This window comes from Maniola jurtina, chromosome 4 (assembly GCF_905333055.1).
Source record: "Maniola jurtina chromosome 4, ilManJurt1.1, whole genome shotgun sequence".
Taxonomy (NCBI): Eukaryota; Metazoa; Arthropoda; class Insecta; order Lepidoptera; family Nymphalidae; genus Maniola; species Maniola jurtina.
Window position 1 is genome coordinate 4887979 of NC_060032.1, and position 24795 is coordinate 4912773.

Consider the following 24795-nt stretch of genomic DNA (forward strand, 5'->3'; position numbering starts at 1 on the left):
GGTGCAGTTAGGCAAAAATCAGACGTTTATACATACTTAAATTAGTTTCAGTTCTTTGACACAAAAATGGATACTTTCAATCACAACTTATTCAATGAATTCTCATTTTACTGACTCGTATTTTGGCATTCAACTTCCCAATCTGTTGGTATTAGAGTGTCGAGGTGCTCCACAAATTTATTGTATGTGCAGGGATCGTCACAGTAAGGCAGCTTCAATTCCGTAGGTACTTCCACTTTGGTGTTGTTTCTATAAAATAACTGTAACAATAAAAATATATTAAATGTTTTACAGGATTTTTTTTAATAATAATTGCAACTTAATTTGAAAACGTTACAGTTTCCATCCACGGAATTTGGATGTGGTTTTTTTATGATAAGTAGCAATATTAAAAACCAGTATTTCCATAGAAATAACTTTTCCTAATACTGCGGAATAACGGAGAAAAAAAATGAAAACGAAAAATCAAAAAATCAGTGTATTTCTAGTTTTATGAAAGTTGCAAGGTGCGTAAAAGTTTTGATATATGAAGCTTAAGATAACCTTTTAAGCTACTTTTGTCATTTATTAATATTGCGATTAGTTAAAGTGTAGGAATTTTTTTTCACTTATACCCGGCAAAAATTTATCGCATTTCAAATTTTTTTTTCTCATAACTTAAGCATATTTGTCACACGAGGGTTCTACTCTATCGTTTTAAATGATTAAATCTACACGTTTTTGGAATAAAAAGCCGATGTCCGAAAAGAGGTCTTCATAACACACAGTGCGCCGGCAAAGACGAAGTCCATACTTATATAGTTTCCATAATTTGTAAATAACTACAAACTTGACATTGGCTAATCTGTGTAAAGCCAGACGAGAGAAAAAAAAGTAGACCTGTAACGTCAACTTACTCTGATAAAGAAGCTGTCCTGTTCGACCTCCTCGTGCAACTCGACGCCGATGCTGGCGCCGTACTCCGGCTCCAGCAGCTCGCGGAAGCCGAGCGCGCGCCACAGAGACACCACGTTCACGTCGTGCCCCGAGTAGATGTACAGGGAACGGTCATTGGAGTGATTCACTCCATCCAGTAACCGCTGCTTTATTTCTTTCAGGAGTGGACCTGGAGGTAAATTTTTTAGTTTGATCTCTAACTCAATTAGCAAGCTGAGGTGGCAGCGAGCAGACCATATCTAACGTAGAGCCATGGCCACTGGGCCGACGTGTTCTGGTGTAGAAACCGCGTAGCAAGCGCAATGTGGGACAACCTCCAGTCCGCTTGCCTGACGACTTAAGAAGGTAACAGGATGTGGGTGGACAGCATACATACACACAGAGATTTGCCTAAAAACGTGCCTGCCAGACAGATTTGATGGCTAGCTAAAGGCGACAACTGTGTACGGTGACGCGCTTTAGACGTCTAATTTTGAAGCCTATCGTGTGTCAAATGAAAGGGCTGAAGGGAAAATTTACATGCTGATTAAAAAAAATATAGTACATCAAGTTTTCTAAAATACAAAAAAAAACATTTTCAAAGCACACCCATGCCAAATAACTTGTAATACTAATTTACCTCATTATGTCATATGTCAACATATAAAACTAAGTAACTCACCAGTATGAAACCTCTGTATAGTTTCATTGTAAGACAGTAATGCTAAACTCAACATGAATGGCACTCTCATTTTATGGGGAAACACATTCTTCGTCCACTCGGGCAACTTCAACCCAGCCTCCTGTTGTGATGCAAATGTGCTATACAGAAAATCCACTTCCAGTACACTGCGCATACTCTGATTTGTATGTTTGCTCAAATAGTCGAAGAGTTCCATGAATTTGGGGTCAGCATTTTTCTCTGCTAACACCTCATTGTACATTGCCTTTGAAACTTTACATGGTTTTGTTGCTGCCACTATCTGTAATTTGGTTATTGATAAATTAATGGTTTTAGAAAATATAAATGTGTACATGTCAACATAGTATAAAATAAAGTCACTTCTATGTTGTCGTCTGTCCCACTGAACAGTTAGATCTTTTAAATTATGCAACAGATTTTAATGCGGTTTAGATATCAATAGATAGAGTGATTTAAGAGGAAGGTTTATAGTTTATTTAACATTGTTTTATGTTAATTTGTTGAAATATGACGATAAATGTTCAAGATGTCAGAAGAAATCAAGCCCCTTAGTGGGCTAGATTGCGTTAATTGAAAATCTTATTATTTTGAAATATAACACAATAACTACACTGACACAACTATTCAAAAATTCAAAAAACTATTCAAAAATCTACATTGCACCCGTGCAAAGCTGAGGCGGGTCGCTAGTAATATTATAAAGAAAGAGTGTGAATTTTGGTGAGCTTGTATGTATGTGGAAGGTGTGGTGTGGAAGGTATATTTGGAACAAATTTTCTAAGGATGAAGGTCAATAAAACATTTCAACTATCACACAAAGAACTCAATGTACAATCAATGATATAGGCCCATCAGGGGACAGCTGGTCAATCTGTTATTATAAATTTTAATAATAATAATTTATTTAAACTAATTTAAAAATACCTACATTATCCAGATCTCTAGGCAAAGAATGCACAGGTATGGGCTGCCAGGGTATCTCCGGGTGCCACATTTGTCTCTCAGAGGGTGGGTACAGGCCTGCAAGGAACGTGTACGCACTCATCATGCATCTAGAGGCATCACTGCTGCGAATGTACACATCCTTCTCGTAATATTCCTCTGGTATAAAGTTTGCATAGTAACTACGGAACTTCTTGCCCAGTTCGTACATTTGAAGCTTTCCTGCCTGTGGACATAAAGAAATCCTTATCAACCCATTGCCAAGGTCTACTTGGCTTCTGGAGCAAGCTTGGAAGCTCGCACATTACATCTTAATTATTATAAGTGGTTATATTATATTGTGCTGTACACTATATTATGGGAAGACACTGCCTCCTGAAACACAGTTTTCACTTCATCAGGAGGCAGGGCCTCACACCAAAGTCTGTAAATAATGTTCTGTTCAGATAATAAAGATTTATTTATTTATTTATTTATCTACTTTAAAAGAAGTAATTTAAAAAAATATTTTAATAAATGGCATACATTTGTCAGACTACCAAGTCCATCAGGCCACTGATAGTTTTTAAAGGGATCACTTTTGTAGGAGGTGTTTGGGGCACGAGCTCCATGGCGGAAGAACTGCAACATTAAATTATTTTTATTGGTACAAAAAAACAGATGTGCTGAATATGCTATTCAAAAATCAATAAAAAAAAAAACAATATTGTTATGTATACAGTATTCTAGTGAGGAGTGTTAATGGGTTATGTTTAGATGTAAGGACCCATGGTTACTTTGTTTGTTTGTGTTGTAGAAACTATTGTATGGCAACCTCATTTTGTGTCAGGGTACTTAACTAATACCTTTGTAAACATGCATCAAACTCAAGTGTTGTATTTATGTTTCTAAACATATTAAATGTAATCATAAAATAAGTGCAGATATAAGCAATAAGTGTAAGTACATTGAATTGTAATTTCATTCTAAATAATCCTATTTATTGTGAACTCGCTAATGTCCAGCATACAATGCAAAATGCAATGCCACTAGTGCACCACCTATTTACTGCATGTTCATTGTTGGTACTACATAAGAACCCTTAATCACAATTCATCACAATTGGACAAAATATATTTACCATTTTTAAAGGCAAAATTAAATCTAAACTATATTAGAATTTAGAATATGTAGAATAGAAAAGTTTTTTATTTAAATATACATTTACAAAGTACTATTGAATTGTCAAGTGTATCTACCACTATTGATAGAATATTACATTTAGTGTACTTACAATAATAACCATCCGTAATGTTTTGGACTCGTAAGGTAGAGTTTCGCTCAGCACACAATACCCAAGCAGGCAACTGAGTACTGCCAGGCCTAGCACCACAACAGCAGTGGTTGTTGATCTCTTCGGAATTGTGTGACATGTTGCTACTGCCTTGGGAGAGTGTGACCTTCATAAACCATAATAATTTGATGAATATTTTTTTATGATTGCTTATTATGACCACAGTCTCAACCAACAAATAGTATCTAGTTTGAATGACAAGCCCAATTAAAAAACTTCCAGAACTGACCCAACTAGAAATCAAACCTGAGACTTTCTATATAATGCAAGGTCATAGAGAACACTGCTGTGCCAGAAACCATAAAAAACAAAGTGTTAGAGGGTCATACCCAAGTATTTCTACTCAGATTATACCAACATGCAAGTGTGTCTAGTTTGTTAATTCTTGGTGCCTCAATCAAACCATTTTAACAAAATTTGTCACAATACAAGTCCTAACAACTAAGATACCTTTGACACCGGAAAATAAAGGATTACCTACTAATTAATGAGGAACCAATAGCTTAATTCAAATCCGCTGATACAGACAAACCTTTATTGTGCAACATGCAGCATGCGATATGCACCGCCCGCTCTTGCGGTGGTGGTGTGTTGCTTGGCTTTTCCTGCATGTTTAGCAGGGCAGGGCGGGTAGTGTATATCGCATGCTGCACATTGCACCACCCAAATTAGTCTATTTTAGCGGATTATAGCTCTTATTTAGATATTTTGATTCCTTATTCTTCATGTTGTTCGTATGTCCTTCTATACAATTTTGTACTAAGAAAGTCGCAGTAATCGACACACGCATAGCGAGAAACTCATTCAAAAATGGCACAGCAAATGAGTTTGTGCTAAGAAACAAAACCGTAAAACAATTTTAGACTCCTTATTTACCTTCGCCAAGTATCATCATTTTCGTACTCCATTTTCATAGTTTAATAGCAGTTAACACTTATTTATTTGGTTTAACTGTGAGCTGACAAATGCAGATCATAATTTCTTCACAAAATCAACCAAGCAAAATCTTTAGAAAATACCTTGAAGTTGAAAATAAAAACAGGATCAAAAACACTTCCTTCGAAGTCGAATCACGAATGGTCTAAATGGGTCTAAAATTGACGTTTGTTATCATTTTGATTTTTAACATTTGGTTTATTTTTTATTAGTGTTAACGACGGGTAACATTGATACAGTAACGAGGGGTTTAGGAATCAATTTTATGTTTCAAATAGTTTTGGATAGATACGGTAGGTACCTATATTTTGTGGAATGAGTTTGGAATGAGTTATTTCTGGACGTTACTAAAGTCTAAACCAATAATCATTTACTTTCAATTTTACTTTACAAAAGTAAACATAAAGCTAACTAAATAGTCGCAGATTTTTTTACTAAGCAGGTAACTAGGTACCTACTTTAATTAATTAATGGCTAGATTCGAGATTGTAGATTTTATAGCGACATCCATCTACAATAATTTGCTCGTTGTAAGTTAATGCATCGTAGTGTACAAAGACTACAATATTATATAGTGTACTGATAGCTGTAGCATCCTTCGTAGTTACCTAACTAATAACTATGCATACTGCTTAAGAGTTCGAGTAGCGTCATATTACGGTGCCTGTATGTGGAATCCGCCACATTGCTTCTCTCTGAGACTGTCTCGACTCCCGTTCTCCGACAGACTTTAGTCCAAGACTGCAACTTGGAAGTCATCGAGCATTTGTAGGGTGACGCTGGCGATGTTCCTGATTGCTGGTTTTTAAAGATGCGGCCCTTGATGTCTCTTAGCTAAGTCTATCTTATCTTAGGTACCTAGCTCAAAGTTTACCAGGGCCAGCAGGACACCCCGAGGCTATTTTCAGTAAGTATTGAAAATGTGAGTCAGGTCGCGTCACTGGTATCATAAGTGGTGTAAAAAGACGTCATATTCTTGGCGGTGCCTTGGACCTTTGTAACCTTGATAAACAATTTACTGTTTATGTTAAAACTCGTATCGATTTTTTGGAATATAAAAAATACTATAATTTGTTGTGGGAATTTGTATTGGTGCAAAATAAATTATAAAAGTATAAAATTATAAAAAAACTGCGAATAAGAAAATAAATATTACTTATGCACAATAATTCTTGATCACAAAATATTGTAAAAATAGACCTAATCCTAATATGAATATTATACTTAAATGTGAAAATTTGGATGTTCGTTACGCCTTAGCGCAACTATGACTGAAACGATTTGGCTGGGAATAGAGATTTTTGGTCACATCTTTTATGTTAAAGAGGTAGCCTGAATTTATTTTTTCAAAAACATTAGAGACATGTTAGCGTGGCGCTAATATGTTTCTACAACCGTGCTGAATTTAAACTTTATGATAGCTCTTAAGTTTATTTTTAAAATGAGTGTGACACACGAACAGACAGACTGGACGGAATTGTAAGAGTATAACCTTGTTTTACAAGGAATCCCTAAAAAAGATCACAGATTAAAAGTAATTTATAGTAGGGTTGCCTGTCAACTAAAGCGAAGCAGAGCGGAGACGTGTTCAATAGACCAATCAGAACTTGATTACGGTAAAATGACAGCTACAGTATGATAACTGATAATCGTAAACACTTTTTATCAAACTTCAAAACGGTTGCTTAGCAAGCAAGTTCTTCGCTTCGCTCCGCTCCGCTTTAGTAGACAAACACTCTATACTAGAATTCGAGTATTTGTTGGAATGAAGTCGACATCCCTTATTTACTGGCGACACCAGAATGGACTGCAGTAAATGGATCAAAATCCAATTTCACAAGTTCCACCGATTTTTCCCACAGTTTCTTCGCGCTTTCATCATTGAGGCCCCTTCTGTTAAGATTTTTTACCACGCAATCGCTGAAAAATAAAAATTAAAAATTACTTATTATGATTTAAACATGGAAGTGTCTAGAGTCTAGATGGCCACAAATTTTAGTTTAATTAAAAACAATATTCAGCCTTCAGCCGTACGTGAATTTATTAGTTATTAGCTTTTTGTTCCCTATTGCAAACTTATGACATTCGATTTTTAAAGGTACCAACTACCTACTAATAGGCCTAGTATAATTTAACTACACAAAAACACAAAAATGTTTCTACCTAAATCTAGACTGAAACAATGCAACCGATGTGCGCCAAACCGGTTTCATTAGAAAGGCAATAATGCGATTATGATTTTTAGCGTAGTAGGACACGCCAGGTATCCTCCAGTACAATGTAATATATAGGTAAGGTAAAATATACCTATAGTATAATCCAGTTTCGTTTGCGCATTTCTCATCCACTGCGCAATAAATTGTTGTTTGCGCGCCAAGTTCTGGTGATTTAAAAAATGGGTAGAAAAGAGCACCAACAATTCTTCTAGCACCTTTGAATAGCATCTCATCCATATGCCGCCCAAGCTCTGTCCTTATAACGCCGGGGTGCAAACTGTACGTATTTACACCTTCTATATTGTGGGCCTACAAAATTAAAAGTATAATAGGTAAGTATCAGGTAATATATTACCATGTGTTTGGACTTTGGAGCCAAACATGTTTATTTCTCAGCCTTCCTCAGAAATTGGCTATTTTTTTTTTAAAAACGTCCTCAAGTGTACCTACACTAACATAAATAACGTTTTTAGGGTTCTGTACAAGCCTCTGTGATAGTAATTTATTGCGAATATTACTAGTTTTTATTTAGTTTCTTGTTTTAAATTTAATGTCCAAGGTGCATTACTGTGTGATCGGCTGTAACAGTCGTAGCAAACGTCAAGTTAAATTAAAGGTAGTGTGATTAGTATACTAGGGTCAGTACAATTAGGTACATTCCTGGTTACTAATTTAATTAAGTATTCATCTTCTCATTTATGTATGCTATAGTCGTATTGTAAGGCCATGGATAAAACATATAGTTTAAAATAGATTTAATGATCATCTTGCTGAATACTTAGTTTGAATACTAAGTTCACTTTTACCTAGGTATATAATTATGGGTATTAGAAGTTCTTCTTCGTCGACGTTTTCCACATCATGAGTAGTGTCCTCGAGTTCAACAATAAAGTCTACTGGGTAGGTACCTCTAATACTAATATATAATCAACAATTTCTAAATCCCATCAGTTTTGATAGTCAGGTCCCCTGCAGCATCAGGATTGAAGAGATGGAATCCAAATTTTTTATAGGACAATGTCGCAGTTTCTCTAACAATTAAAAAAAAATATTAATCAATTCCCAGTTCATTTGATTGGATGCTTACCTTAAGCTTAGCTGCTAGCTCTCTCGAAAACAGAATATTTGCAAGTTTGCTCTGTGAATATGCTTCTCCTGCATTATAATTTCTTTTCTCATAGTTCAAATCATCAAAGTTTATATCATTTCCTGAAAAATAATCATTATTTAACTAAACTGTTCAGCAACTCGTTCCCAAGCTCTCTTATCATATTTTAATCAAACCTTTTAATTGTAATAGGATTTTTCAATAAGTTTACATTTTATGAAAACTTTGAACTTATAAAAAAATCTTATCAAACTGGTTAATAGGGGATACATACTAATATAAGCTGCTGAAGACACAGTAACAATCCTTGCCGGAGTACTGTTCTTTATACAAGGCAATAACAGCATCGTCAGAAGAAAGTGACCCAAGTGGTTAGTGCCAAACTGAGTCTCAAACCCATCCTCCGTGACCCCCTTCGGACACATCATTACACCCGCATTGTTCACAAGTATGTTCACATAAGGTTCTGTATCTAAGATTTTCTTCGAAAATTCTCGAACAGATTTTAGAGAGGTTAAGTCACATTTTTCGACCACAAGATCACCTTTCTCTGGTAAATCTTTGCAGGTCTGTTCTATATCGTTCTTCGCAGCTTCAGCTTTGTCTATGTTTCTACATGCCATTATTACTTTAGCACCTAAAATAATAACATTTAATCAACTCTTAGGTAATTTGTAAAATTTAGTGTCTGTGCAAAACAAAATAGTCAGACAAAAAATTGCAAAATTAATCACTCATATGGAATATTTTTTCTATGATAAAGATATACTTACTTAGATAAATCAACAAAAAAGCAATGTTGATTGGCTAATAAATTTAAGGAATAAGAATCCCAAAATCCAAGCCAAGCTGATAGAGTTGTTATTATAATATTATGTACCTATTTATTATTATTTTCATATCTATCCGATTGCAGGGAAGCCCAAAGAAGAGTTATGTGTTTGAACTGTATGTTTGTTTTAGTATTTTTAAATGCTCACAGCGTAGTTCAATGACCTTTATTAAATTGGTCAGTCTACCAGACATCAATGTACCAGATAGCTACCCAAGTATTCAATTGAATTTGGAATTGGAAAGAAAAAGAGTTTGTAAAAAAGTATTTATCAATATTGTTATTAATTATTATTTCATCATTATTAAATTAACTAGGTACCAAACGTTTGAAAAATATTTTACTACTAGTTGATTCCCGCGACTTCGTCAGCGTGAATTTAGGTTTTTAAAAATTCCATGGGACATGTGTGATTTGTGAACCTTTTGATTTTGTGGGATAAAAGTATTCTGTCCGTCCCCCAGATGCAAACTATGTCCTTGCCAAAATATGTTCAGTGTTTTATGCGTGAAAAGGTAACAAGCCGACAGATAGGTCAGTAGGTACTTTCTTTTAGACCGTATAGATTGTGAGTAACTTTCTTAAAAATACTTACCTCTTTTATAAAAATCCAGTACAGTTTCTTTTCCTATCCCTGTATTGCATCCTGTAACAATAGCGGTTTTGCCTGCCAATTTGACATTACTGTAACAACGTCCGCTAAATAAAGGCATGATTAAAAACTATATTTTCGAAATTACACAAGTAGGGTACACTAGAGATTCACTATGGAAAATCACTTTTTAAAAGTTTCAACTTTCAAGTCAACATAAAATAATAAACTTGGTCGAAATTCGAATCAGACTGCAATGTTCTTGGCTCAAATTCGGAATTCAAAATGTTTTATTCCGTTTCAAGAAGATCAAGACATCAAGGTCAGCTACTCCCACTGGCTACCACCAGGGCCGGCTATCCTACGGTATTTCAAATATGCTTAGGTACATTGCAAGTACATGTCTTCTATCTCACATAATTAGTATGGGTAGACATTAAGCTTCTCGCTTCACTACCACAGCTATATTTTACGCACACGTTTGAAATTTTTTATTACTATATGTATTATAGTTATATGGAATGGTCGCACGAGGAGTGTGACCAGCTAAGGGTTTTACCCTAAAGGTGGAAGAAAAACGAGCTTAGATTTTTATAGAAAAAAGTATAATATTTTATTGGATTTAACTTTAAATTTCATGTTGCCAAAATTAAAGGTTTTTAAGAATCATAGAGCAAATTTAAGTAAAATAATATATTTAGGTTTGAAATTACAGTGATATAACATGATAACCATTTTTTGAATAAAGTAATATAAAACAGAGTAGCAGTAACATACAAAATATAAAAATGTTCAATGTCGTTCATTGGATTTCTCATTTCAATAGGTACGATTAAAAATCTGAATTTGGGGGAAATAAAATCAAATGTCGACAACACTGTTGATAAAACAAAAATCAATAAAAATGGCGTAACGTAGAAATCAATAAAATACAAAAACTTTTTAGCCAATTTAAATCACTGTTTCATATGTTTTTCTTAGAAATTTATCGTCTTTTTTTCTTAAATTGAGTATACTTGTTTTGTATACACTCGTATAAAGAATCAGTGAGCGCTAATAACCATAACCGCGATTGAGAAATGTATTCCTTGGTTTGGACTTGCATTTTGCGTTTTCACGAAGATCAAAGGAAAGGTGGCCCACATCTAGCGAATGCCGAAGATGCACCAAACATCTTCTGGGGGTTCTGGGGACTTCTGGGGGTGTTCTTACTGTGAAGGCGATAAGGGCATGTAAAACAACCTCCAAGTGCAAGCTGCTGGAAAAACTACCTCAGGAGAGTGGCTGGACGAGAACGACTGGATGGAAAAGGCTAAAGGGACTCTCATACATGCATGCAGTATGATAACTATATAAGACTGCAATTACGGAGGTGGAAAGCATAGTTTTGTCATCACAGAGTAAGTATTACTAGATGATGCCCGCGACTTTGTTCGCGTGACTTAGATTTTTTAAATCCCATGGGAACTCTTTCATTTTCTGGGATGAAAATTAGTATCCTATGTCTCCTCCAGGATGCAAGCTATTTCAGTGCCAAATAGATGATGCCTGTGACTTCATCCACGTGGAATTAGATTTTTAAGAACTCTTTCATTTCATGGAACAAGAAATAGCCTGCATCCATCTCCGAGATGCAAGCTATCACCACAAAATTTCGTCAAATTTGGTTAAATGGATAGGCTGTGAAAAGTTACAGTTACACTTTCACGTTCATAATATTGGTATGGATTAATTTCAGATGAATTTCTTCATTAAACATGCCAAATCCAAATATATCCATTATACCAAATAAACAGGGATATTCTCACTGATGAGTGGCTAAAAATGTTCATTATGTTGTTCATTGTGAAGTGTGAACTCTTTAATACACTTCAAAGCTTCCTATAAAATAAACACTTTGATACTCATGACTTTGTTTCGGTTTTTCAAAATTCCTATCTATGAGATGGATACTCTTTAATTTTCTAGGATAAAAAGCATGGCTCTTAAAATGCCTATCTGTGTCTCCAGATGCAAGCTGTTTCTCTGTGGGATTTCTCCAAATCTGTTTCTTTTGTTGAGCTAAAAAAGAAAATTTACTCTATTAATGAATGATAATATAATTTACCATTTACTTTATGTTTCTGCCTTAACTTTCCAGAATAAGGAGTTGGTCATCTGAATTGGTGTTTACACTGGGAACACAGTGAAATCCTGCACCTGAGGTGCTGTGTGAGAAGCTACAAAACTGAAAAAGAAACATGTTGGAACTATACCAGGCATTCCTGAACAAATTGAGGCAAGTAAAACAGTGGTTTATTAAATATCATACCATATATCTATACATATAAAAATCACTGACTGACTGACTTACCAATGCACAGCTCAAACTACTTGACGGATGGGGCTGAATTTTGGTATGCAAATAGTCATTACGGTAGACGTAGCTAAGAAGGGATTTTTGAAAATTCAACCCATAAGGGGTTTGAAATTTGTATAGTCCACATGGAAGGTGGAGAACCGTGTTTGGTGGCCCACTCTTGGAAAGGCCTATGCCCAGCAGTGAACGCATACAGGCTGATGGAATTGAATGTCATAGACTAAGGATTAAATACACAAACTTGGCTGATTTCTGTTTTTATACAATGTGCAGACTATATTCATACACCTCATATTAAGAACCTGTACTACTTATTTTACATTCACTATACAAGCTTACACCCGTCATTTTGTCTGTAGAAAAACAATAATGGCTTTATTTAGACTTTATTTAATTTTCCAGTATATATAGTATGGTATCCATCTTCAGGATGCAAGCTATCTTTCTGGTAAACATCTAAATTGGTTTCATTGTTAAGCTATGAAAAAGTGACATGCACAGGTAGCTAATTACAATTTTAGTAAAGATCTCTAACTTTTTGAAAATAAAATATAGCCTATGTCACTCATGAATTGCTCAGCTTTCTACTGGTCTAAGAATTTAAAAAATCGGTTCAGCAGTTTCAGATGTCAGATGCACATGAAGATCTTTTTTATTTATTTGTTTTTTTATAGCAATTCCATAAATACTTTCCTTAAATCTAACATCCATACTAATATTATAATTGCGAAAGTGTGTCTGTCTGTCTGTCTATCTGTCTGTCTGTCTGTCTGTCTGTCTGTCTGCTACTTTTTCACGGCCCAACAGTTTAACCGATTCTGACGAAATTTGGTATAGGGTTAGCTTATATCCCGGGGACGGACACAGGCTACTTTTTATCCCGGAAAATCAAAGAGTTCCCACGGGATTCTTAAAAACCTATCCGCTGTACGATTTGTATGAAATTTGGTACTAAGGTAGCTTGCGTCCCTGTAATTGACATAGGCAACTTTTTATCCCGGAAAATCAACCAGTTCCCACGGGATCTTTAAAAACCTAAATCCACGCGGACGAAGTCGCGGGCATCCTCTAGTTTGGAACAAAATACTATGATTGTACATGGTAGTATTATAGATACCCAGTTTTGGGTGTTGCAATTTGGTCTATGCAGCGGGCCCTAGCAGGGAGACCCATATTTTTATTTATATTATATTTAAGTCGTTAAGAAGATCATTTATGGCATACATAGGCTGCACTAAAAGTATCGGGAATGGAATATTTCCACCGTCCCTGTCATATTAAAATCTTTTTAATTGAAAACTCCTTGGTTTTAAAAATCGAATACCATTTATTTATTTAAAAAAAGATTCTCGGTCTTGTCACAAGGTCTTTTCAAACTTGTTTAGTCGTTGAGAAAATGGAATTGACTCGAGAAAATTCTAGAGCGATGATTTATTACGACTTTCGAAGTGGTTTAACACAAAAACAGTGTGTTGACCGGTTGATTTCTGCATTTGGTGATGAAGCCCCATCTAAAACCACAATTTATCGCTGGTTTGCTGAATGTCAACGTGGACGTGTCAAGCTTAGTGATGATCCCCGTTAAGGTCGTCCAAAAATCTGCAGTCACCCAAGAAAACGTTGATGCTGTGCGTAAGCTGATTGAGGAAGATCGACATGTGACATACCGCGAGATTCAGGCAACTTTAGACATTGGCATGAGTCAAATACAAATAATCTTGCATGAACAGTTAGGTGTAAAAAAGTTGTTTTCCCGATGGATACCGCATTTGCTCTGTGAAGAGCAAAAAGCGGCTCGCGTTACTTGGTGCGTCAGAACTCTCGAAAGATTCCACGCAGGATGCTGTGTACAACATCGTATTAGGTGACGAATCCTGGATATACGCGTACGAACCCGAAACAAAAAACCAGTCACGAGTTTGGGTGTTCGAAAATGAGTTAAAGCCAACAAAAATCGTTCGTTCACGAAGTGTTGCAAAAAAAATGGTGGCCACGTTTGTCTCCAAAACCGGCCATGTTGCGACTATTCCTCTTGAGGGACAAAGAACGGTTAATGCAGAATGGTATGCTAGCATTTGTTTGCCACAGGTCGTTTCTGAACTCCGTAAAGAGAACTGCAACCGCCGCATCATCCTCCATCACGACAATGCGAGTTCTCACACCGCGCACAGAACAAAAGAGTTTTTAGAGCAAGAAAACATAGAATTATTAGACCATCCGCCAAACAGCCCCGACCTAAGCCCTAATGATTTCTGTACTTTCCCTAAAATAAAGAATACATTGCGTGGTCAGAGATTTTCATCACCTGAAGAAGCTGTGGACGCCTACAAAACGGCCATTTTGGAGACCCCAACTTCCGAATGGAATGGTTCCTTCAATGATTGGTTCCATGATATGGAAAAATGTGTCAAATTTCGCGGAGAATACTTCGAAAAGCAATAAATACATGTTTTAAATAGTAATGTTGTGTCATTTCCTTGATTCCCGAAATTTTCAGTGCCGCCCTCGTAATAGCACTTTTTCTAAAAAAAAGTTTACCAGTCTCCTTCGCAGTGACAATGATGGGTTGAATGTTTATTATTATATTATGAATGGCAAAAAAGTATATCATAATATGTGTGATGTTCCACATCTACTAAAATGTCATTTAAACAATTTCAGAAAAAGGACCTAATCATCGGTAATCGCCGTGCTATTTGCGTGTCAGATCATTGAAAAAATATATGCGGTAGGTGGGATTGGTGGCACTGTAAGGAATACTCGACTAACAGATAGACATTTGAAACCAAATTCTGTCGATAATATGAAGGCAAGTAAAGACATCTTACCATACCAAACTGAAGTTTTACAAACATTTTATGAAGAAACAGGTGGAGCACCCAAAAGTATTTAGCATTGCAACAACTCGTATCAATTTTTAGGGTTCCGTACGTGAAGGGTGCCAATGAGACTCTATTACTAAGCCTCCGCTGTCCGTCCACCTGTCCGTCCGTTTGTCTGTATGTTTGTTTTTCAGCGTGCTAAATAGTGTTATATCTTGTGCGATGGTATGGAACCTTTTGTGTGCGAGTCCAACTCACACTTGACCGATTTTTATTTTGGCTTATTACACATTGCCCCTCCAAGTAGGACAAAGTAGATTGTATAACATTTTAAAGTTCAATTTGTCCCACTAATTATTGGTTTGACCAATTGGTGCATAAAATAGCGGCACCAGTGGCACTATTTTTAAGGCCCAGCCCAAAAATTTCTTGAATTATGTCCTTGATATAAGGATAAAGTAAAGGATGCATTTATTTTAATTCATTTAGGTCCTCTATTTTTAGGGTTCCATATCTCCAAAGAAAAAAGGAATCCTTATACTTCGTTTTCTGTCTGTCTATCTGTGTCTCTATCAAGACAAGGGAATCAAAGCTCTTGAGATACTTCCCGTATATAATCCATGACATTTGGTAGCTAGCAATGTCCTAATAGCACACTAATTAATAAAGGGAAAAATCCGAAATCATGAATTTGTGGTTACATCACATATCTAATCAAAGTCAAAGATTATCATGAAATGTTGTGATTTATGTCTCATAATTTTATAACTAACAATTTGCTCGAATTTGTGTAATTCATTGATAATTCATTTTACCTTTCAGGTCAAGCTTGCTGTAAGAGTCTTTAGCAGAGAGGTGGCCCTCACTGTGTAAATGCGGATGAAGACATACATGGACATTAACAATTGACGATTATTGTACGATACCTGTAAACATCGATGATGGCATTTTCATTACAGAGATAATTTTATTTATAAATAATTTATTCGATAGCTTAAACGGTTGTGGTCATTCTAAAAGTGGTTTTAAGAACGCATTGTCCGGAAAATTGCAACCATTTAGCGTTTTGGAATGATGACGAATTTAGTTAGTCAGGCTTTAGGTATAAAAAATCCGGTCAAGTGCGAGTCGGACTCACCCACGAAGGTTTCCATATCATTATACAAGATATTTTAACCAGTGTGCATTGTGGCACAGTTGCCACAATGCAAGTTAATGGCAACAGCGCCATCTATATCTGATTTAGTAAACTTAATTTTTTTGTGAATTTGTAAACTGATCATGATTTTCTAAATCCACATAAATAGATTTTGAAAATTTTTGTTTCATACATTTTACTAGAATATATTTTGGTTAATGTAGTTTAATGGAAAAGATTTACATTTGTCGAGGGTTTCATACCTCAAAAGGAAAACAGGAACCTATAAAGGATCACTTCGTTGTCTGTCTGTCTGCCCCCCGTGTCTGCCATTTTGGGGGAATCAAAATAGGAGTCATGACATTTGGCTGGTGGCAATGTCTTATAGCACAATTGAACGAAAAAATTTGAAAACCGTGAACTTATGGTTACATCACAAAAAAATTAAAGATTTGTGTTCCCAATCAAATAATTAGTTTAACTAAATCACATTCGTCATTAATTTGCACATTTTTATTACACTGGTTTGAGATTTCTTGTACGATCGTGCGGAACCCTTCTGTGCGAATCCGACTCTCACTTGAATGGTATTTTTAGAATCAAGTACAATTATTATTGTTGAAAACATGACTACATCTATACTATCTATACTAATAAATAAAATTGGAGTGTCTGTCTGTAATTTAGAAATAACTACCACATATTAAGGTCATATGGTTATTTGAACGATACCATAACTGAATCACACGTTTTTAAAAATTTTTCTGTCTGTCTGTCTGTCTGTTTGAAAAGGCTAATCTTCGGAACGGCTGAACCGATTTTAACGGGATTTTCACATACAAGTAGAGAATTGACCAGGGTGTAACATAGGCTACTTTTTTAACCGACTTTCAAGAAGAGAGTTGTGTTTTTTACCTATGTACACCAAAATCTCCGAGATTTCTGAATCGATTTGCGTCATTTCTTTTTTAATCGATAGAGGAACTTTGCAACATTATTTCATAAAAAATTTGGATTCCAACTCCAATCCTGATGCTGCAAGGGATCTGACCAATCCACGCGGGCGAAGCTGCGGGCATCAGCTAGTAACTGAATAATAATGACATAAGACACAGAAGTATGTCATAAGTATGAGATAAGTCATGTTGTTATGCAAAATTCTTGTTGCATTATCTGGTTTTGTATTGTATTTCCTGACAATGTAAATTTTATTACTTAAATCGGTTGATACTTGACCTCAGTAACTTTAAATGAATAATATCTTTATAAAGACTACGATAATTTGGCATTTGCGTCTTGTATAATTCGTCCAAGACGTTCGATTGTGTTAAACATAAAACGCTGGTCAGAAAACTACAATTATTACACTTATAGCAATTCATTTTATGATATTTAATTGTTATACAGTTTATAATAATCTCTCAAAACAACGTTTTGGAGATGTATCTTGAAATCTAAAGTTTTTATTTTCTAAAAGATAATGATAAAAAAATAGTATGAATAAATTGCTCTGACTAGTTTTAAGTGTGATTGTGAGATGGTAATAACAAAAAAATACCCAGCTGAGTTTGTTGTGGTGCATTGGAACCCTACGAAGGTTTAGTTTAGGTACTTTAAGGGCCGGCGCACATATGGCGGAGCGCAGCGCAGAGCATTTTTCACAGTCAAAGTATTATCGACTTTGTCCTCATTGAAATAATATCTAAATTTAATTGTGCATCCGTGCGGATACTTGCGCAGTCCCGCGCGTGGTCGCGCATTCTATGGTAGAAATTCGCGTAATGTGTCACGCGAATAGAAAACTTCGCGGGCATGCTCTGCGCTGAACTCCGCCGCACTCCGCCATGTGTGCGCCGGCCCTTAAGGGCATGAGACGGGTCTGCCCGCGAAATTCAAATTTAATTTGATTTTTCGCAATTTGTAAACTAATACAACAACCTAGGCTTATGGCATTTTAATTGCTCCAATGGCAGTAGCATCCTCACAGGTTTACATAAAAACCTTTACTTGAAAGGGTTCAGTTTAAGAAATTAGCTCTAGTATCGTCGACTAATTTGTGAGTTATAGTGGATACTAGAGCTAATTTCTTAAACTGGACCCTTTCAAGTGAAGATTTTTAAATAAATAGGTGGGGATGATACTGTTATTGTCGCAAATAGAATGCCATAAGCCTACGTTGTCGTATTAGTTTACAAATTGCGAAAAACCAAATTAAATTTGAATTTCGCGGGCAGACCCGTCGCATCCACCTTAATTTTTAAGCGTGCTAATATTTATCACCATCACGTCATTGAACCAAAAATAGTTAATAAGATTTTTAAATCGTTAATAAATTATTTAAATGATTTTATTTCGTTTTATTTTTGTTGACCAAAAAAAGTTGAATAAATCGGTTATTTGCCGAAAATCGGTAAATGAAAACCGAAAAACCGATATTTTTACGATAAAGTGCGACACTATATTTAATTTACGATTCATTACGATTTTCGAGGCTCATCCCTAAAATTACTAGGCTGTCATGACGTCATCGTGACGTTTTGCCGCAACCGTTTACATCTATATTATATTGTGGGAAAGAGACGTGTAATGTATAGTGTTAAATTGCCATAAGAGGGTGAAATAGAAAGACCATGATACAAAGAAAGTTTATTATAGATAGATATTGATTTTTTCTATATATATAATCCGATATTATCGGTATGTATAGTACTCGCTACTAATCATAAACAGATCTATGGAACTTCGTCGTCTATCTCCGGATTCGTGGTCTGTGGCTACCACTGGCTACTCCTTACTCAATACTCGCCTCTTTGACACCTGTCAAACCGGTTGCTTAATGAATTGAAAGCATAGTGACGGTGACGTGTTCGGTTTAACCATACTGGGTTTAGGAAAACGTAATGATTATCTCTTTGGGTTGGCCACGTTTAGGCCATTAGTCATAATCATAGGTCATCCATGGGTCATCCGAGGACGTCATTATGCAACCGCCACCCGAGGTGGTGATCGGAAGTCAGTTAAATACCCTAGTACGGAACCCTCAGTGCGCGAGTCTGACTCGCACTTGGCCGGTTTTTTTATATGTATATTGTTGGTGCACACTGATTTTTTTGAGGTTTCTGGATCGATTTGCTGATTTTTTTTTAATCTACAGCTGCAATTTAAGTCCTATAAAAATTTCGTGATCCAACTCCTTAATTCTGATGCTGCAGGGTTTCATAATATTTATTTATAGGTTTGGATTTCAATATGACTGATAAAAAAAGCCAAATTCATGCAGACTACAAAATGCTTACGGCACCTTTTTACTGCGACTTTTCTTCATGATGAACGTACAATATCAGGTCAATAGGTAAAAAGTTAATAATATTAGGTTTAAAGAGTTTTTTATTTCTCAGAAGAACAATGTTCACTTATATGAGAATAATTCTAAATATAAATATAGAAAAAAACATAGTTAGGTAGTTTTTAAAGGTAAGGTGACTACAATAATAATATTTCAAAACACGTTAAATATCCTAATTCCTAAGTTAAAAAACTATATATAACTATCTATTATGTCTGGCAGTAGTTAGGTACTTTTTGGAAAAGATTTTCCTTCAATATGTGTTTTGGCAAGTCATTATATAGTTAGTCAAGTTAATGTATTAATATACTTAATAATAATTTTATTAATTTCCTCAGTAGAATATGAGTTAGGTACTCTATCACTCGTTCTAGGATGAAACTGCAAACGAACTCAAAGCAACAGGTCGTGAAGGTCTCTATGCATGCGTAAAATACACTAACAGAATACTAATAAGAATAAGGTGTAACCAGAACTCTAGCAAAAACTTAGCGTTATTATTACTACCTTAAGACAATTGAATGACAATAACCATTTGCCTTATCTTGTAGTTTTAGTGATTTAGTATTTTTCAAACCCGCATTGTATAGCATGCAAAACTTGTGTCAATGCCCCACCTACGACGTGGCACTGACTTTGATTGATTTACGGAACATTCGTTGACCTCTAGCGTCAGTCAGATGTTCTATTTTTTGCAATATAATATTGTGAGCTTTTAAAAATACAGGGAGTTTTAAATATTTTTTTTGTAGTTTTTTTTTGTATCTTATCAAATCATCAGTACCTCATCATCACCTGTCTTCGTTTTTGCTAGCGTTTTGGTTACATTCTGTATAATGTAAAAATGATAATAGTTAATTAGATACCTACCTACTGATACCAGTAAGCCCTAATTCGCACGAGCGTTAAAAAAGCGTTGCGTTAAAACCCGGCGTTTCGCTGACAATACGATAAAAAAGCATTGACGTGTGAACAGATACTTGGGAATGCATTTGTTCTATTTGAATGCTACTCTCGTGCGAATTAGCCCTAAGCCCTAATTCGCGCGAGCGTGAAAAAAGCGTTGCGTTAAAACCCTGCGTTGCGCTGACAATACGAAGTGCGCGATGAAAAAGCGTTGGCGTGTGAACAGAATAAACTTGGGAATGCTATTTGAACGCTTTTTTAACGGACGTTAAAAAGCTCTCGTGTGAATTAGCCCTTATACGACTAATGACTATACGAGTTACGGCAGTCGAGGTCACTGTGAGGTTGTGTGCGCTGTTGTTTGTATTTTATTGTAATTTCTGTATCAACACTCGCTGGCCCTACACAACCTAACCTAATCATACTTCTATCTAAAAGACGTTAATATATTAATAATACAATTACTTCTATGAGTTTCGAGTGTTGATTTTAATGATTCTCCTGCCTAAAATCTAATTAGGTAAGTACTTAAATTATTATCGTAGTATTAGGTATTGTAATTTACTTCTGTGAGTTTTGAACATTGATTTTAATGATTCTCCTGCCTAAAATCTAATTAAATCTAATTAGGCAAGTAGCATGGATGTATAAGCAAGTAGGTGGACTTCGTCTGTGTTGGTGTTAGCTGGCGGGCGTGCTCTGCCTTTTTGGAGTGTTTTTTTTTTTGTTAAAACTGACTGGAAAGCGCTCTAAGGGGGTGCCGTGCGTATGTCGGCGAGCGCCGGCACAGACGGGGTCCATACTTGTATAGTTTAACTATCTTGTTACAAATAACTACAAACTTGCCATTGGCTAATCTTTGTAAAACCAGACAAAAAAAAAGTTGGTATTTAATGTGGAAACGACGGGCCTGCCCGCGATTTTCAACTTTAATTTGGGTTTTCGCAATTTGTAAACTAATACGACAACGACGTAGGCTTATGGTATTTTAATTGCGACAATGGTAGTATCATCCTGACAGGTTTATATAAAAATCTTTACTTGAAAGGGCAGTTTAAGAAATTAATTCTAGTATCCACTAATTTGTGAGAATAGTCGATACTAGAATTAATTTCTTAAACTAACCCTTTGGAAATTAAATTTGAATTTCGCGGGCAGGCCCGTCTCATGCCCCTAAATTACTATCGTAGTTACTAGGCAATAGGCATACCTAGTAAGTGTATTTCTCATAAACTTATATATTATGTACTTCATTTCTTTAGTAAGTCAACCTTTTGTTTTGTGTATTTTTACTTGTTAGTGTTTATTTGTGTTTATTTATGATTCCTACCACTATAAATATTTTGAAAATAGCTTTATTTCAGAAAAAAAATGGATTATTTGAGCAGTTGGTGTAAAAGTACGAAGACTTTGGACGGATACACTGTGGTCTTAACTGGAGGAAGTACTGGCATTGGCAAAGAAACCGCTCTTGATTTGTATAAAAGAGGTTTAGTATGATTTTTAATGTTTTATACACGAAACTGTTAAATAAACAAAAATAATTTAAGGCTAGCATACACTATAAAATAACACCGCACGATTTTATTTTGTGCGATGTTTTATTAGTGCCTTGGAGTAGGTAACTAGGTATTAAATCCAGGATCTACGAAGTTTTGTAGAACTCCACAAAGTTTATTTAATGATGTTACGTTCTCACGATCATGAAACATTGAGAACTTAGAAGTAGGTAGTATAGGTAAAATATTTGATTTAGTATTTTTCTAGGCGCACGGGTCATTCTAGCGTGTCGAGATATGGCCAAGACCGAAAAGGCGAAAGAAGATATCCTCAAAGAAACTAACGATGAACACAAAGGTTCAATAGCAATCGAAAAGCTAGACCTTAGCAGTTTACAGTCAGTTCGTGAATGTGCTTCGCGAATATTGGCTACTGAGGCGAAGATTGACATTCTTATAAACAATGCAGGAATTATGATGGCCCCTAAAGGTATGACAGAAGATGGGTATGAGATACATATTGGGACGAACCATTTTGGACATGCTTTATTGACGTTGCTGCTGTTGCCTCGAATAATAGAGAGCGCACCGGCAAGAATAGTCACTGTGGCGTCTTTTGCGCACATATGTAAGTACCTACTTAATGCGCGAATATAATAATATGTGTCATGAAAGTTGAAAAAGAGGGCTGTTGGTATCACGAATAAAGACTGACACTGAAACTGTGCAGAGGGTGATTTACCTATTGATTTATTTGGTGGTACGAATTAGAGCGTAGTGACTGTGCTGCGACGCGATTGGTTCATCTTCAATTGAAAGTTTCCCACGCGGTATGAAAAAAGCAAGAACAATGCGCAGATATATCCACTTTAGTGACATCCAGAGCTCTTTTTACATAAACCAACCGTGTGCATGTGGTGTGACAAACCTATGGTCTTGAGCGTCTTGCGCCCTTCACCTCAAATAATACTACTTATTTAAACTTGTCTTTTTGTTCATTAAGAATTTAATGAATGGTTTTGTTAGTTACCATTTTATGTTTTCAGTGTCAAATTTAGATATAGACGATATCAACATTGAAAAGACTTTCTATCTCCCGATGAAAGCGTACAGTAGAAGTAAAGCTGCGAATATAATGTTCTCAAGAGCTCTTCATATAAAATTGAGAGTAAGTAGCAGATACAGATTAATTTATTAACATAATATGTAAACTGTGCAAGAATTAAAAAAATACAACTGTCCTGCTAAAAACGAACTAAAAAAATAGCCGCCATAGAATTTTTTCTAAAGAATTCTCTCTCTGGATGTTGTAAGAATTCTAACAATACCCCACCTAAATCTGATCAGAAATTTAGAAGTTATAGTGGAATAAAGAAACTCGAGATAAATACATGAGTACATTCAATATGAACCGTGAAAATATTACACTCCTTTAAAAAAAAAGGAGTGTAATATTTTCACGTGTATATTTAACCGAACCGTGAAAATATTACACTCCTTTTTTTTTAAAAAGGAGTGTAATATTTTCACGGTTCGGTTTTGTAGTTTAGTTTTCTAGTTTCATACAAAATTATTTATTATCTAGGGTAAATAATGTTACACCAGTTTGTCCATCAGGCTAAACCAAAAGAAGTATCCATTTTGATTTTCCTGGTCTCACTAAATAATTTGAGAATAACCAGCCTCGCGCGGTCCTTGTTTCTTTGACTTTGATATTATTCCATTCCAGGAGAATAACATACAAAATGTAAACACATACAGTTTACATCCAGGAACAGTGAGTACTGAAGCTGTGAGACATTTAGATAAATCACTTTTTAGTGGGGCAACGTGGATAGTCAATAATGTCATAAGTTGGTTCATACGCTCGCCACGCAGCGGTGCCCAGACGACCATCTATTGTGCCATCGACGACGCTTGTGCTAACGAAAGTGGACTTTACTACGAGTGAGAATCCATTTTATTATTAGGTTAACGTTACCTAGATTGATTGCCCAGATTTTCTCGCGATTTTTAATAGCCCTGCTGGCATAATCTCTTACCTAACCCTTCAGCAACAAAGCTGTAAAAAATAAGCCTTAGTGTGCAGTGAAAGTAAAAGCTGAATGTAATATTTAGATGCATAATAATAGTTACCATAATTTTACTAGTACATATTACTTGGTCAAGCTAAGTTTGCACCTGACGAAGTAATCCACAAGCGTCAGTGCGACGTAATCGTCACTGGTACTGACGTTTAGGTACGGTATTTCGCATACCGTACCTAAACGTCAGTAACGAACCTACTGACGCGACAAGACGACCGCTGGGGAGGTGAGCGGGGAAGTGGGAGGGGCGCCGCATTCCAACGATGTGCAAACTTAGCTTAACCGAGTTATATTTTTAAATCGAGAGTAAATATTTATTGATGCAGGTTCAAGACGCACCTACCTACATAAATGTGGTTCATAAATTATATTATTATTATTCTATGAAGTCACACAATCGCGGTAAAAATTATCGCAGCGAAATATTTCACTGTGCAACCTAGCCCTTATATCAATGAACTTGAAATATGAATAGGTAGGTGTAGTATCAACATATCTTACAAAATAAGCTAATAAAATTATATGGAATGTTTTGAATTGATTTCAGTAACTGTGGCGTTTCGCGGACGTACTGGCAATGTAGTGATGACGCAGCAGCGCTTAAACTTTGGCATTTGACTCTCGAGAAACTTGACCTTCAAGATCCATTCAAAACCAAAGACTGAATTTTAAGTGGAATAGATCTGCGTTTTAATATAACATTTCTCTTATTTTCATATAAACAATATATTTTTATCGCAATGTAAGTATTTTATTGTGGTTTTATTTGAACGAATATGGTTACCTATGTCGGACCCGAAACCTCACAAAGTTCCATCCTACCGTTGACGATGGAGCACAAGGGATCGACAATTCTTCGTTACTCCGCCAGCGGATGTCGGCCGAAGCAGACCCACCACTGGGACACTACGTACCCTCAAACACCGTGAGGCATGCCAGAACCACAGCACCCACCCAACCTGAGGACCATACTGACATAATATTAGCCTCAATAGCTCAACGGTTATAGGAGCGGACTGAAATCCGAAAGGATGGCGGTTCAAATCCCACCCGTTGCACTA

General features: G+C 35.8%; 3 protein-coding genes and 1 long non-coding RNA gene across 13 annotated transcripts; 2 read left to right on the forward strand and 2 right to left on the reverse strand.

Moving 5' to 3' along the window:
- LOC123864795 (prostatic acid phosphatase-like) lies at positions 1-4965 on the reverse strand. The gene is made up of 7 exons (XM_045905477.1): positions 4770-4965; positions 3834-3999; positions 3086-3181; positions 2547-2786; positions 1598-1898; positions 897-1105; positions 1-260 (listed from the first exon to the last, which is right to left on the reverse strand). Exons 1-7 carry the CDS (start codon positions 4805-4807, stop codon positions 108-110), a joined length of 1203 nt encoding a protein of 400 aa, XP_045761433.1. The 5' UTR covers positions 4808-4965; the 3' UTR covers positions 1-107.
- Positions 4966-5954: 989 nt separating this feature from the next.
- On the reverse strand, positions 5955-9919 carry LOC123864807 (retinol dehydrogenase 11-like). The gene is made up of 5 exons (XM_045905505.1): positions 9581-9919; positions 8428-8790; positions 8133-8254; positions 7137-7354; positions 5955-6749 (listed from the first exon to the last, which is right to left on the reverse strand). The coding sequence occupies exons 1-5, from the start codon at positions 9696-9698 to the stop codon at positions 6611-6613; spliced, it is 960 nt and encodes a 319-aa protein (XP_045761461.1). The 5' UTR covers positions 9699-9919; the 3' UTR covers positions 5955-6610.
- On the forward strand, positions 7626-24486 carry LOC123864803 (retinol dehydrogenase 11-like). 10 transcript variants are annotated; one of them, XM_045905488.1, is made up of 6 exons: positions 7626-7661; positions 21514-21637; positions 21916-22275; positions 22694-22815; positions 23377-23594; positions 24282-24486. In XM_045905488.1, the coding sequence occupies exons 2-6, from the start codon at positions 21520-21522 to the stop codon at positions 24397-24399; spliced, it is 936 nt and encodes a 311-aa protein (XP_045761444.1). In that variant the 5' UTR covers positions 7626-7661; positions 21514-21519; the 3' UTR covers positions 24400-24486. The 10 variants fall into 10 exon arrangements, with proteins under 10 accessions (XP_045761444.1, XP_045761445.1, XP_045761447.1 ...); XM_045905489.1 differs by lacking the exon at positions 7626-7661 and adding an exon at positions 7892-7945 and having other exon boundaries at positions 21502-21637; XM_045905491.1 differs by lacking the exon at positions 7626-7661 and adding an exon at positions 7892-7945.
- LOC123864832 lies at positions 10518-11855 on the forward strand. The gene is made up of 2 exons (XR_006795841.1): positions 10518-10977; positions 11718-11855. It is a non-coding gene; the product is annotated as an uncharacterized LOC123864832 (long non-coding RNA).
- Positions 24487-24795: the final 309 nt, after the last annotated feature.

Coding starts and splice junctions, on each gene's coding strand:
- LOC123864795 (XM_045905477.1), bottom strand. CDS start 4,807: ATGAAAATGGAGTACGAAAATGATGATACTTGGCGAAG. Junction 4,000..4,769: donor AATGATGATACTTGGCGAAG/GTAAATAAGGAG, acceptor TGGTTTATGAAG/GTCACACTCTCCCAAGGCAG. Junction 3,182..3,833: donor CATTACGGATGGTTATTATT/GTAAGTACACTA, acceptor TTAATGTTGCAG/TTCTTCCGCCATGGAGCTCG.
- LOC123864803 (XM_045905489.1), top strand. CDS start 7,907: ATGAGTAGTGTCCTCGAGTTCAACAATAAAGTCTACTGG. Junction 7,946..21,501: donor TCAACAATAAAGTCTACTGG/GTAGGTACCTCT, acceptor TTTTGAAAATAG/CTTTATTTCAGAAAAAAAAT. Junction 21,638..21,915: donor TCTTGATTTGTATAAAAGAG/GTTTAGTATGAT, acceptor GTATTTTTCTAG/GCGCACGGGTCATTCTAGCG.
- LOC123864807 (XM_045905505.1), bottom strand. CDS start 9,698: ATGCCTTTATTTAGCGGACGTTGTTACAGTAATGTCAAATTGGCAGGC. Junction 7,355..8,132: donor AGCTAGCAGCTAAGCTTAAG/GTAAGCATCCAA, acceptor TTAATTTTGTAG/GCCCACAATATAGAAGGTGT. Junction 6,750..7,136: donor GAAACTGGATTATACTATAG/GTATATTTTACC, acceptor TTTATTTTTCAG/CGATTGCGTGGTAAAAAATC.